General features: G+C 38.9%; 4 protein-coding genes across 5 annotated transcripts in view; all 4 read right to left on the reverse strand.

Moving 5' to 3' along the window:
* Positions 1-1,687: 1,687 nt before the first annotated feature.
* Positions 1,688-4,449, reverse strand: LOC140921263 (histamine N-methyltransferase-like). Its single transcript, XM_073371252.1, has one exon. It carries the CDS (start codon positions 3,158-3,160, stop codon positions 2,276-2,278), a length of 885 nt encoding a protein of 294 aa, XP_073227353.1. The 5' UTR covers positions 3,161-4,449; the 3' UTR covers positions 1,688-2,275.
* Positions 4,443-5,135, reverse strand: LOC140931920 (histamine N-methyltransferase-like). The gene has a single exon (XM_073381613.1). The coding sequence runs from the start codon at positions 5,133-5,135 to the stop codon at positions 4,443-4,445; it is 693 nt and encodes a 230-aa protein (XP_073237714.1).
* Positions 5,136-9,453: 4,318 nt separating this feature from the next.
* On the reverse strand, positions 9,454-10,113 carry LOC140931929 (histamine N-methyltransferase-like). Its single transcript, XM_073381621.1, has one exon. It carries the CDS (start codon positions 10,111-10,113, stop codon positions 9,454-9,456), a length of 660 nt encoding a protein of 219 aa, XP_073237722.1.
* Positions 10,114-11,691: 1,578 nt separating this feature from the next.
* The window catches only part of LOC140921292 (uncharacterized), a 40,668-nt gene continuing 37,375 nt past the window's right edge, over positions 11,692-14,984 (reverse strand). For both annotated transcript variants that reach the window (XM_073371293.1, XM_073371285.1), the window contains exon 26: positions 11,692-12,678. In XM_073371293.1, the coding sequence (XP_073227394.1) occupies positions 12,541-12,678 (138 nt within the window). In that variant the 3' untranslated portion in view covers positions 11,692-12,540. The remainder of the gene's footprint in view (positions 12,679-14,984) is intronic.

Consider the following 14,984-nt stretch of genomic DNA (forward strand, 5'->3'; position numbering starts at 1 on the left):
ACGGCCGCCGCCGCTCTGGCTTCTGATTTGTGCCAGAAAACTTGTATTTTTCTGGCACCAATCAGAAGCCAGAACGGCGGCGACCGTTTGGAACTGGTCTGGTAAGACATTGTCCCCAGGGGCTCTTCTCGCCGTTCTATACTTTTCTTCGTTCCATATATATTTTTCCGCCCTTTTAGACTTTCTCTCGCCCCCTTTATCTGCCCCTGGGTCTCCAAGGATGGGAAACATCAGGACTCTCGGGAAAACAAAACTAACTGTTTCCCTCGGGATCTGACATTAAGTGTAAAATAGAAGTCGAATTATGACTTGATATGACTTGTAGGAGAAACAAATTCCGAAGTTTAATAGGTACGCAGTGGCTACAACCAGGCGTTGTCAGTTGATAACAATCGAAGCGGTTACAGAAAAAGAAACCGATTGTTATCGATTGACCAAAATTATCAGTAACAAGCATTATTATTCATTCAAAATATTTCCCCGATTCTGATTGGCTAAAAGCACACGTTTAATTCACCATAATCAGTTACTGATGACCAAATTTGGAAGAATTTTGTGTTTAACGAGGAAATGACATGAACAATGCAACCTTCTACAGATTAATGAACCGTTAACCGAGAAGACCTGGGGACGAGGCTGAGTTGTTTGGGTTGTGAAAACAAAAATGGCCGACACTTCACTCGTTTCAAGAGTAAGAACTACAGCTGGAACTAGGCGAAGTTATAGTTAAAAACATAGCAAAAACAGCAAGAAGACAACTCGGAGCGCGACATCTGCTATTTGGAGAATATTTGCTGAGCTGGACAAACCTAAACGTACACTATCGAAGATGAACTGAACATCGATGGATTGATGGAGGTAAGCATGTTTAGCTATGTTTCTAAACTAGGAATTATTTTGAGTGAATAATAAAACAAATATTGAATTCGGCTTTCGTATCATATGAAGAATTGTGGAGATCTCGGAGGGTGTTATCCGCCTAACACCATCCTCGATCTCCATAATTCTTCATAACATACTCAGCCTCATTCATTAACTGTTAAATAACTGATCCTGAGCAGTATGCGGTTCAGATATTCTGAAAATCTCGTAAACAATTTTACTTCAGCCACTAGTCAAGGAGTAGTCTTTATGGCGTTCCATTTGTGGTTTTGCTGTTTTCATAGATTCTGACATGTCGATTCAAACCCCCCTGAAGAGGTGGCAGTTGTATTCCTTATAGTGGCGAATGTAAGGAGGCTCCACCCAGAAGGGGTACCTTTTTAAGGCTTCAAGAATATAAAAAGGTAAGCATTTTACAAGTGTATAAAAGAGTAGGAAACCTGTTATTTAGGTCTGTAAAGGGACCCATAAAAGGGCTAACAAATGCATCTCACGGCTATGAAAAAGACAAGAAACTTCCTGGTTTAGTGATTTATTCATATTTGAAACACGGTGTATGTACAGCAGATCTAAACTAAGTATGTGAAAGGGGTACTATTTGTCAATAGAAGGCATACGAAAGGGATACATTCTCACGCAAAAAGCTTTGTTGAGTGCCCCATTCCCCGAATTCAGTTCGGCACTGTCGACTGCATCTAAACCTTTTTGTTCTTAAACTTTTTTATGGATTGAAAGTATTGCACACTTTAACAACTCAATGATTCAAAAATTTTTTTTTTTTTTTTTTTACTGATGATTCAAAAATAACGTACAAGCAACATCGCGTCAATGTTGAACTCCTTAAAAGACAAGTCTTTTCTAATAATAGGCGATATCAATCGATATCAGAAATCGATACTAATCGATGATTGAAATCAATTTTTATTGATTGGTATCGATTATCGGTTTATCAATAGACCACGCCTGATTATAATTAAATCAGTTCATCGCAAATTATGATTTGAAAGTGAAAGATACTGTTTACCAAAACAAAACAGAAAAACCTGAGAGTATGTCAGAGTTGTTTCTATAGCTTTTCCTGTTTACACATCGTGATCAACATAAAGATCTTACGCAACAATTTATAAATGATAAGAAAACTAAATATACTGATTTATATTTATTTATTTACTTATATGTTATAACTCACAAAGGTTGCCCATCACTGTGAATAAAGAATAAATTAATGTTTGGCCTCCTCAATGATCTGACGAATTAAGAATTTGATAATTTAAGAAACATCTTGAACTAGAGACTACGATCAAGCTGGGGCAACGTTATCACCTCAGTCGCTAAGCAGAAAATAAACAGAAAACAATACAATTTCAAAAAAACCTCACGATAGTTTGTGCTACTAGTAACAGATGACCACCAAAGATTCTTTCTTTTCTCCAAACAATTTTCCGTCTTTAACAACAGTCAGATCTCTGATAAATGACAACGTTTCTTCAACAAACTCTTTGTCCTCAGTATTACGAAAATTTTCTGTTTGCGTCAAGAAGTCGAGTAGCAGATTTCCTTCGATTGAATGCGGATCAAAGACCTCGGTGACATCAATTGAATATTCCTGGTCATGAACCTCAATCTTCCATCCGTTTTTGTTGGCAATCTGGATCATTTTATCAACTACGTCGTAAATCTCACTGCCCACATGCCACTGCAGTTTTTGCTGCAGTTTTGAAAGAACGCTATTAGTAAGATCTCGCCTGGACGCGATACAGATTATTTTTCCTTTACCGCTAAGTTCTTTTTCAAAACAATGCAGTAGAGCTTTCTCGATGTCTACATAATATATGCTGTGTATGAAATGTATGATGTCGAAACTGAGGGGTTCTCTGTGGCTTTGTTGATACTCTTCAAAGGACTGCTGACAGATTTCAAAAGCCGTTTTCCCATCATCTAACGGACTTGGTAGATTTTCAATGGCTGCTTTGTACAGGCCACACGAAGATAGGTTAGGTTCAATGGCTCGGTTGAAGATCTTCACATTGCGCCAGAGGTCTGTCTTTACCAATTCTTCCTTGATTACTTTTAGGAAACACAAATCGGTCTGCCCATTTCCACTTCCAATGCTTAAAATATTTAAGCTTCGTTCCTGGAGAGTCTTCATCTGTACCAATGGCGGTATATGCAATTGTAGAAGGTCATTAACCTTCTCAGTTTGCCCCGATTTATCTAAAAACACCCGATGACTTTTGGAGTAATGATTACCACTGGTTGCAAAGAGAAACGAAGTCATTTCCGCCGTTGCGTAGTTTTTCTTTACTGAAAAGGTGACCAAGTTTCAGCAGAGCTTCCAATATAGTTTCGTCTGTGGTGCAGGCCAATATAACGCCGAAAAACGACAAATGCAAATGCAAATGCAAACAAATGACCACATGAGGAGGTAGAAGGTATACGAAAGGGATACATTCTCACGTCAAAAATGGTATATAAAAATGTGAGACGTTGGAACTCGGGGCGGAGCCTCCCCTTATAAAGCTTTGTTGAGCGCCCCTTTCCCCGAATTCAATTCAGCGCTATCGACTGTATCTTGCATTTCTTCCCTGGCAATCTCGCTTAGATTGGATCAACGCGGTGTATACAAGGGTATTAGCCGTGACCTGTTGTACTTGTTTCGGCAAAAGCTGTCATTTCGCTGTGCATACAAAGCACAGAAAATAATAAACCTTTTTGTCCTGTTACTGCTTTTGTTCTTTTACTACTCTATGGATTGAAAGTATTGCACACTTTAACAACTCAATGACTCAAAAATAACGTACAGGCAACATCGCGTCAATGTTGAACTCCTTAAAAGACAAGTCTTTTCTGATAATAGGCGATAGCAATCGATATCAGAAATCGATACTAATCGATGATTGAAATCAATTTTTATTGATTGGTATCGATTATCGGTTTATCAATAGACCACGCCTGATTATAATTAAATCAGTTCATCGCAAATTATGATTTGAAAGTGAAAGATACTGTTTACCAAAACAAAACAGAAAAACCTGAGAGTATGTCAGAGTTGTTTCTATAGCTTTTCCTGTTTACACATCGTGATCAACATAAAGATCTTACGCAACAATTTATAAATGATAAGAAAACTAAATATACTGATTTATATTTATTTATTTACTTATATGTTATAACTCACAAAGGTTTCCCAGCACTGTGAATAAAGAATAAATTAATGTTTTGCCTCCTAAATCTGACGAATTAAGGATTTTATAATTTAAGAAACGTCTTGAACTAGAAACTAGGGTCAAGCTGGGGCAACGTAATCACCTCAGTCGCTAAGCAGAAAATAAACAGAGAACAAAACAATTTCAAAAAAACCTCACGATAGTTTGTGTTACTAGTAACAGATGACCACCAAAGATTCTTTCTTTTCTCCAAACAATTTTCCGTCTTTAACAAAAGTCAGATCTCTGATAAATGACAACATTTCTTCAACAAACTCTTTGTCCTCAGTATTACGAAAATTTTCCGTTTGCGTCAAGAAGTCGAGTAGCAGATTTCCTTCGATTGAATGCGGATCAAAGACCTCGTGAATATTCCTGGTCATGAACCTCAATCTTCCATCCGTTTTTGTTGGCAATCTGGATCATTTTATCAACTACGTCGTAAATCTCACTGCCCACATGCCACTGCAGTTTTTGCTGCAGTTTTGAAAGAACGCTACAAGCTAGATCTCGCCTGGCCGCGATACAGATTATTTTTCCTTTATCGCTAAGTTCTTTTTCAAAACAATGCAGTAAAGCTTTCTCGATGTCTACAAAATATATACTGTGTATGAAATGTACGATGTCGAAACTGAGGGGTTCTCTGTGGCTTTGTTGATACTCTTCAAGGGACTGTTGACAGATGTCAAAAGCCGTTTTCCCATCGTCTAGCGGACTTGGTAGATTTTCAATGGCTGCTTTGTACAGGCCACACGAAGATAGGTTAGGTTCAATGGCTCGGTTGAAGATCTTCACATTGCGCCAGAGGTCTGTCTTTATCAATTCTTCCTTGATTACTCTTAGGAAAGACAAATCGGTCTGCCCATTTCCACTTCCAATGCTTAAAATATTTAAGCTTCGTTCCTGGAGAGCCTTTATCGGTACCAATGACGGTATATGCAATTGTAGAAGATCATTAATCTTCTCAGTTTGCCCTGATTTATCTAAAAACACGCGATAACTTTTCAAGTAAGGATTTCCACTGGTTGCAAAGAGAGACGATGTCATTTTCCGCTGTTGCGTAGTTTTTCTTTACTGAAAAGGTGACCGAGTTTCAGCAGAGCTTATGATATAGTTTCGTCTGTGGCGCAGGCTAATATAACGCCGAAAAACGACAAACGCCAACAAATGACCACACGTAGAATATTATGAGGCGTTGCGTTACGGCCTTTTTGAAGATATGATGGATTGTATGGGTAAGGTTAAGGTTAAGACGTAAACAAGAAAGTGCTAGTGGATAAACTCGTAAATAGCTAATACTCCACCCTTTCCAGTACAGGAGAACAAACACGCAATACTGAAAAGAAAACCTGTGAGGGCTAGGTCCCAGGTCTGTTGGTAATAACAATAACACACATGTATTGCAGAGGCGAAGTCCAGCAGAGCGGACATGAAGAAAATTTACATCGCCCTCACTTACTTTAGTGCAGTGCTCGACTTTCAGAAAAAAAAATCGGGCCAGCTGGCCCGCTAAACCCTAAACACAAACACGAAGCTTCAAGCTAAAAAGCAACGATTATTAAAGCCATCCCAGAAGAGAAACAGCAGCTAGTGGAGGAAAAAGATGCAGATAATATAAGGAAAGTACCTTGTAATTCATTCATTCGGTGGTTTTAAGAATTAAATTTGTGTTGTTATAACTACCGAGTGGACTGTTTTGGTTCGTTCCGGTTATTCTTTTGCTGCTGTTGAAGTGAAAGTCTAGAAATATAACAAAACACCTAATGTCAGGTCCCTTGGGAAACCAGTTAGTTTTGTTTTCCCTCGAGTCCTTATATTTCCAATTATTGTTTTCCCTCGAGTCCTTATATTTCCAATTATTGTTTTCCCTCGAGTCCTTATATTTCCAATTATTGTTTTCCCTCGAGTCCTGATGTTTCCCTCGACTTCGTCTCGGGAAACATCAGGACTCTCAGGAAAACAAAACTAACTGTTTCCCTCGGGATCTGACATTAAGTGTAAAATATATAGAGGATATTACACGGTGGCGCGAAGATATGAATTTTATTTTCGAGTGGCAAAACAATATTTTACGAACGAGCGCAGCGAGTGAGTAAAATATTGTTTTTGCACGAGAAAATAAAATTCATATCTTCAAGCCGCCGTGTAATGTTCTTTTTACTATATAGACAAAAAGACATCGATAAAATAATAGATTTTTATTCAGCAAAAAGTAATAGTGACGGCTCAAATTTACAGTACAGCGATATAAGACATTGTTTACAATAATCTTTAGAAATACCACTGAGCTGAATAGGGCTCTACAATGACAAAATATAAGCAAAGCTTTAAAAAATGTGTAATTAAAATTCAAAGGACGCAAGACGCCTACAAATTTTGGAGGGAAATTACCGAAATTACGTCATCGATAAACTCACGTGTGAGATTATGAAAAATAAACCACTCGGGTCCCGGATGGAGTTTTTATGAATTTTACGAGTGGTATATTTTCCAGTAAAACACTCTTGTCTATATAATAAAAGTCGATATGACTTGATATGACTTGTAGGAGAAACAAATTCCGAAGTTAAATAGGTACGCAGTGGCTACAACCAGCCGTTGTCAATTGATAACAATCGAAGCGGTTACAGAAAGAGAAACCGATTGTTATCGATAGAACCAAAATGATCAGTAACAAGCATTATTATTCATTCAAAATATTTCCCCGATTCTGATTGGCTAAAAGCACACGTTTAATTCACCATAACCAGTTACTGATGACCAAATTTGGAAGAATTTTGTGTTTAACGAGGAAATGACATGAAAAATGCAGCCTTCTACAGGTTACTGAACCGTTAACCGAGAAGACCTGGGGACGAGGTTGAGTTGTTTTGGTTGTGACACAAGCAGCCCAAGCGCACTTTGTGGGCTTCAGAGGTCATTTGGTCGGAATATACTAGAATTATTGGTGTATTATCTGATGCCAAATAAATGCCTAAAGTCTTAAAGATATGAAGTCTTCTTGTTTGTCTATCTGTACTAGTAGCCTTTAAGATAACGAAAATCGATATTTCTTGCATTATTACATGTGATTCGGGCCCTTATTGTTCGAATTTTATCACATGTATTCGAATCTACAACGCTAAGAAAAAAAAAATCATGATCACGCGAAATATTGATTGAAATATTTCGCGTGATCATGATTTTTTTTTCTTAGCGTTGTAGATTCGAATACATGTGATAAAATTCGAACAATAAGGGCCCGAATCACATGTAATAATGCAAGAAATATCGATTTTCGTTATCTTAAAGGCTACTAGTACAGATAGACAAACAAGAAGACTTCATATCCTTAAGACTTTTGCATTATTTGGCATCAGATAATACACTAATAATTCTAGTATATTCCGACCAAATGACCTCTGAAGCCAGAACCCACAAATAGTGCGCTTGGGCTGCCTGTGGTTGTGAAAACAAAAATGGCCGACACTTCACTCGTTTCAAGTGTAAGAGCTACAGCTGGAACTAGGCGAAGTAATAGTTAAAAACATAGCAAAAACAGCAAGAAGACAACTCGGAGGGCGACATCTGCTATTTGGAGAATATTTGCGGAGCTAGACAAACCTAAACGTACACTATCGAAGATGAACTGAACATCGATGGATTGATGGAGGTAAGCATGTTTTAGCTATGTTTTTAAACTAATATTGAATTCGGCTTTCGTATCATATGAAGAATTGTGGAGATCTCGGAGGGTGTAATCCTCCTCGGCCTACGGCCTCGACGGATAACACCCCCATAATTCTTCATAAGATACTCAGCCTCATTCATTAACTGTTAAATAACTGATCCGGAGCAGTATGCGGTTCAGATATCCTGAAAATCTCGTAAACAATTTTACTTCAGCCACTAGTCAAGGAATAGTCTTCATGGCGTTCCATTTGTGGTATTTCTGTTTTCATAGATTCTGACATGTCGAGTCAATCCCCCCCTGGAGAGGTGACGGTTGTATTCCTTATAGTGGCGAATGTAAGGAGGCTCCACCCAGAAGGGGTACCTTTTTAAGGCTTCAAGAATATAAAAAGGTAAGCATTTCACAAGTGTATGAAAGAGTAGGAAACCTGTTATTTAGGTCTGTAAAGGGACCCATAAAAGGGCTAACAAATGCATCTCACGGCTATGAAAAAGACAAGAAACTTCCTGGTTTAGTGATTTATTCATATTTGAAAGGCGGTGTATGTACAGCAGATGTAAACTAAGTATGTGAAAGGGGTACTATTTGTCAATAGAAGGCATACGAAAGGGATACATTCTCACGTCAAAAATGGTAAATAAAAATGTGAGGCGTTGGACCTCCGGGTGGAGCCTCCCCGTATAAAGCTTTGTTGAGTGCCCCATTCCCCGAATTCAATTCGGCGCTGTCGACTGCATCGAAACCTTTTTGTCGTGTTACTGTTTTTGTTCTTTTACTATTTTATGGATTGAAAGTATTGCACACTTTAACAACTCAATGACTCAAAAATACCGTACAAGCAACATCGCGTCAATGTTGAACTCCTTAAAAGACAAGTCTTTTCTGATAATAGGCGATAGCAATCGATATCAGAAATCGATACTAATCGAAGATTGAAATCAATTGTTATTGATTGGTATCGATTATCGGTTTATCATTAGCCCACGCCTGATTATAATTAAATCAGTTCATCACAAATTATGATTTGAAAGTGAAAGATACTGTTTACAAAAAAAAAAACCTGCGAATATGTCAGAGTTGTTCCTCTAGCTTTTCCTGTTTACAAATATAAGGCTAGCCCAATCGATTTTGAAACACACCTTTCCCTCCGTAGATAAGCCCTTCCGAATATAAGCCCCTCCAAAAATAAGCCCCTCAAAAAGGGTCTTTGAAAAATATAAGCCCCGGGGCTTATTTTCGGAATTTTACGGTATATGTTTAATTCACAAGGGTTTCCCATCACTGTGAATAAAGAATAAATTAATGTTTGGCCTCCTAAATCTGACGAATTAAGGATTTGATAATTTAAGAAACGTCTTGAACTAGAGACTAAGGTCAAGCTGGGGCAACGTAATCATCTCAGTCGCTAAGCAGAAAATAAACAGAGAACAAAACAATTTCAAAAAAACCTCTCGATAGTTTGTGTTACTAGTTACAGATGACCACCAAAGATTCTTTCTTTTCTCCAAACAATTTTCCGTCTTTAACAACAGTCAGATCTCTGATAAATGACAACGTTTCTTCAACAAACTCTTTGTCCTCAGTATTACGAAAATTTTCCGTTTGCGTCAAGAAGTCGAGTAACAGATTTCCTTCGGTTGAATGCAGACCAAAGACCTCGGTGACATCAATTGAATATTCTTGGTCATGAACCTAAATCTTCAATCCGTTTTTGTTGGCAGTCTGGATCATTTTGTCAACTACTTCATAAATCTCACTGCCCACATGCCACTGAAATTTTTTCTGCAGTTTTGACGCAACGTTACAAATGAGATCTCGCCTGGACGCGATACAGATTATTTTTCCTTTACTGCTAAGTTCTTTTTCAAAACAATGCAGTAGAGCTTTCTCGATGTCTACAAAATATATGCTGTGTATGAAATGTATGATGTCGAAACTGAGGGGTTCTCTGTGGCTTTGTTGATACTCTTCAAAGGACTGCTGACAGATGTCAAAAGCCGTTTTCCCATCGTCTAGCGGACTTGGTAAATTTTCAATGGCTGCTTTGTACAGGCCACACGAAGATAGGTTAGGTTCAATGGCTCGGTTGAAGATCTTCACATTGCGCCAGAGGTCTGTCTTTATCAATTCTTCCTTGATCACTCTTAGGAAAGACAAATCGGTCTGCCCATTTCCACTTCCAGTGCTTAAAATATTTAAGCTTCGTTCCTGGAGAGTCTTCATCGGTACCAATGGCGGTATATGCAATTGTAGAAGATCATTAATCTTCTCAGTTTGCCCTGATTTATCTAAAAACACGCGATGACTTTTAGAGTAAGGATTTCCACTGGTTGCAAAGAGAGACGATGTCATTTTCCGCTGTTGCGTAGTTTTTCTTTACTGAAAAGGTGACCGAGTTTCAGCAGAGCTTATGATATAGTTTCGTCTGTGGCGCAGGCTAATATAACGCGGAAAAACCACAAATGCAAACAAATGACCACACGTAGAATATTATGAGGCGTTGCGTTACGGCCTGTTTGAAGATATGATGGATTGTATGGGTACGGTTAAGGTTAAGACGTAAACAAGAAAGTGCTCGTAAATAGCTAATACTCCACCCTTTCCAGTACAGGAGATCAAACACGCAGCACTGAAAAGAAAAACTGTGAGGGCTAGGTCCCAGGTCCCTGCTCCGTTGGTAATAACAAGAAAATTTACATCGCCCTCACTTACTTTAGAGCAGTGCTCGACTTTCAGAAAAAAAATTGGGGCGAGCGGGCCCCCAAGTTTTCATTTTTGGTCGTCAGAACAAGTATTCTGGTCGCAAAAATTATATTTAAGAATTAATCGAATACAATTAAATTAACATCTTTCACTTAGCCTTAACAGAAAAAGAATGCTTTAGAGTTCCTTTTGAACTTTCTTTCGAGCGGTTTTCGCTCGAGGCTCGATCCAGTGTTCGGGAAAACTAGCCCGCACTCAAGCGTAAATCTCCTCAAACAGGTATTCAACGTTAAGGTTCAGGAAATCATAAGAAGAATCCGTTAGAGTGTTGAAATCGTTAAAGCGTTTAGACAAATCGTTAGAGGGTTTGGACAAACCGTTAGAGCGTTTGGGCAAAACGGTAGAGCGTTAGAAAAACGGTTAGCTATCGGTTAGTTTTGTGAAGGACAACGGATTATCATTAGCGTACTTTTTCCCGAAGAAGAAAGTCACCTATCTTGGGGGCCAGGTTGGCGGCCAGGCGTGAAAATTTGGTCGCCACTGAGTAAAACCTGGTCGCATTGGCGACCCAACAGGTCGCAACGTCGAGCCCTGTAAACTGAAAAAAACGTACGCAGAGAGTTGTATCTTTTTCCAAAGGACAATGTGTGTTTCCCTGACTAGCCAGGGGCAGAGCTGCTCTAGCCAATGATGTCAGTCGTTTTTTTCTATTGTAAGACCAGACTTTTCACCTTTGTCGCTGTCATGGTTTCTTAAGCTACGTACAAACGGACGCAACAAATTTCAACATTGTTGGCCAGCAATGTTGGGAGTTGTTGCGTCCGTGTTGGCAGTCAAGTGCAAACGGATGCAACAACTCCCAACAATATTGTTACCTACAGTGCATCGTGGGAAGGATACAATCCATAAGACTTTGTAAACTCTACTGGACGACTTGTGTATGAAACAGTTTTGGAAGACACCATGTGTAATGCACGTGCGTGACACCACGCTTCGGCGATCACGGACCAAAAGATATGTTGGGAGTTGCTGGTTCAAAAGTTTGACGGGTTTCAAACTTAACGCGACAACTCCCAACAACATGCAACATGGTGTGCAAACGGACGCAACATGTCACATCCAACAATGTTGGAGGTTTTTGGCCAACAATGTTACGTCCGTTTGCACGATAACCCAGGGTTAGTGGGAGATTTGAATTCAGATTTAAAGAACTGTCATCTGCACGTATAGATGATAAATTTACTTTACTTTCAGTAAAGTCAGCGCCTGGTAATACGAACATTTCTTGTCTTGTTCATTCCTATTTCTCTAATAAATATATACAATATAAAATAATTCAACTCTGAAATTACCTCAACCTCCAGTACCTCCAGTAACGGAAACAAGATGGACTACCCAAATACATGTCCAAATACTAAATTTACCAAATCGGTTATTAAACAAAAGGGCAATACAAAACGAAGCGGCATTCCTCTTGCCATACACTGTTTAAAAGCTTATGGAAAGTATCATTACTGACTTAATATTGAACCGACATTAAACCTTGTCCTCCTAGAGTCAACTTTGACGATATGTATTGCACTTATAACTTCCCATGGCCTTTGTTTTTCCTCGGGTCCACAAATGAATCAGGGACTGAAGAACACCATCTAACTGCGACAAACAGGCTACGCCACGCTACGCTCCATCGTCCTCAGTCAGATCATAGAGAGTGTTTTATATGAACGATTTCTACGAAATCAGTGCGGTATACCTAAACAGTGATACAGTGAACTTCGAAACTTGTTCTCGAACTGAAATCGGGGTTCTGAAGTTCTGAAGAGTCTGAAGTGATGATCATGTGAATTATAACTTGTGCCGCATGGTGAATTAGACAATTCCAACGCTGTTTTTGACGCTACAAAATGCAGCGGCCGAATTGCCGGTGTTGACATGTAAAGCACACTGATTGCCACAATAAATATGCTTGACTCTTTAATTAACAGCAACAAAACCAGTGGTCTGTCAACGGAAGCGTCTTGGGTCTAGGCTTGTCCCAGTCCTACCGGGAATGAGAAGCTGGACTTCAAGGTATCTTCAAGTGTCACCTGCACTATCGGCGTCTGCTTTCAGTTTATAGATAAGTTCCTTTATGTCGTTTCGCTTCTGCGCGATCTCTTCAAAACCAAACCAGTCGGTTTTCCGTATGGGAAAGGAGAAGTCCGTGATTGGATCCTGGCAAATCAGAAAGTGTACTTTGTTAGGGTTAGTTCGACCTTTTCACTACATATGTGACAAAAACAAGTTTAGCTCTCTCATTCATGATTGCCCTTTGGTAATAACAGCGATCTTTCGATTTGACAACGACTAGATCGAGTATCACTGCGACTTGCTTGTGCTGAGCTCGAGGCCAAAGGCTGAAGGCTTGTTGTAAACCGCGCAACGCAACTCATTGTACCAAATTATGATTGCCCATGTTGTCAAATTTAATCCCTGCATTTTTCTATCTGATTTAAACATATTTTCGTTGAAATTCAAACTTTAAGACCTAAATACAATTAAAACCAAAGCAAAATTCTGTTCAAAAACAAAATCAGATTTGACTTAATCTTTGTAAAGCATACAATAAACTTTTCAATCAAATTCAACTCATCATGTTTAATCCTTGTGTAAGTATCATTCAATCTTTATGGGCAAGCTCAGCCTCAGCACACATTTGCTTTGGTCAGCCATCTGTGGGAGGATTCAGAATAGAACTTTCACGCCAAACTTTAACAGCGAAGCGTTAAGCCAGGCTACGTAAATTCGAAGATTTCACAGCTGACATTAACGAAACTATGATTTTAGAACCGGTTAAATGCCTAGGAAGAACTTGCCTTTCCTGGTCTAGCTCTCTTTTTCCAGAATTGACGCTTGGCCCCGAAAACGAAGGGTGTTAAAAAGGATGAAGTTCGTAAATGAGCCCCGTAAGAAACAGCCAGGCTCCCAGACAGTATGGGCAGCGATCGCTACGTCCTTACCATCCGAGAGCCTGGAACAGATTACTTGTAGATGATACCAAAAGGGACGATTTGCAACGACGAGTTTTTTCGCAACACCGCGCTACAGTGTTAGAACAATGCTGTAACCTTTTGTTGCGAATCATCCCATGTAACATCAGGTCACAAACGTCGAACTAAATTAGCCGAACCTAAAGTTAATACGAGATATTTGATCCGGGCCTAAGACGCACAGCCAATTATATCACGGCTTAACAAACAGATGACAACCCACATCGAGAATAAACAACTCAGTTTGACTCTGATAAAAACTGATGTAAGTCGATATATAGAGGATATTGCATGGCCGCGCGGAGATACGAAATTTCTCTTCGAGTTTTGAAAAATATTTCACGAGTGAGCGCAGCGAATGAGTGAAATATTTTCAACACGAGAAGAGAAATTTCGCATCTCCAAGCGGCCATGTAATGTTCAATTTATTATATAAACACCAATGAAATACCAAACCATTTCACTGAAACAGTTTTATCCTGCGAAAGGCGCGATTTATTATGTAGCCATAGGAACAGTGATATTTTCACATGTGAAAATAACATGTTATTTTCACGTGTGAAGATATCATGTTTTCGCGCGAAAGCTCACCTGGTATTTCATTGGTGTTTATATAATAAGACTTGATATGACTTGGAGGAGAAACGAATCTCGAAGCTTAATAGGTACGAAGTGGCTACAACAAGGCGAAGTCAGGCGATAACAATCAAAGCGGTTACAGAAAAAAACAAGACGCTATGGAGCGTACACTTAGGCGTCATGGTTGTGGAACTGATTAATTGTAAATGCGGAGAAATAGTGGTAAGAGTAAGGTGTTAATGTGTGAAATTATGGGATTTGTGAGGATATTCTGAAAACAACAACATCCAAGAGGCCTACTTGCCAAAAACTAGCATTTCGGGACAAATTGTCTCTGAAATATTAGTCCAGTTATGCTCTGATGACTCCATACAAATCCTTCTAAATTTGACTTGGGTCTAAACGTTTAGACCTAAGTCAAATATGAGGTTACTGGCGCTGCATAAAAGTCTAACAAAACAAACAGTGAAAAAAGAATTATCTATTTTTCTTAGTCACATCAGGCTTCAAAAACAGCAAAGCAGTCTCATGTACTGATTAAAGATATGTAAGGCTTGGGTAAGGAGTCAATTACGTTGAGCATGGAATTCGCTAAAACTCAATGTTATGAGTTCGAATGTTTTGAAGATAGTTATTCATTGACTATCAGCACGCACGGATGTCGGATTAACACAAGGAAGTTTAATACCAAAGGAACATAGTCTTAACAGAGCTTTAAAACACAGTATCCGCCAACACAAACTTGACTTAAACTTAAGTAAAACTAAACAGCCTCTGCCAATAATAACAAACACTCACTTGAACTTCAGATATCTTACGGCTTCCGCCAACTTGTAAACACAGAACTTGAAAATCGACCTTCGTAAAACTTGACTAAACACAGCACTCCAGCTCGTGGGAAAAAAACTTAGT

Source organism: Porites lutea, chromosome 1 (genome assembly GCF_958299795.1).
Source record: "Porites lutea chromosome 1, jaPorLute2.1, whole genome shotgun sequence".
Taxonomy (NCBI): Eukaryota; Metazoa; Cnidaria; class Anthozoa; order Scleractinia; family Poritidae; genus Porites; species Porites lutea.

Coding starts and splice junctions, on each gene's coding strand:
- LOC140921263 (XM_073371252.1), bottom strand. CDS start 3,160: ATGACTTCGTTTCTCTTTGCAACCAGTGGTAATCATTACTCCAAAAGT.
- LOC140931920 (XM_073381613.1), bottom strand. CDS start 5,135: ATGACATCGTCTCTCTTTGCAACCAGTGGAAATCCTTACTTGAAAAGT.
- LOC140931929 (XM_073381621.1), bottom strand. CDS start 10,113: ATGACATCGTCTCTCTTTGCAACCAGTGGAAATCCTTACTCTAAAAGT.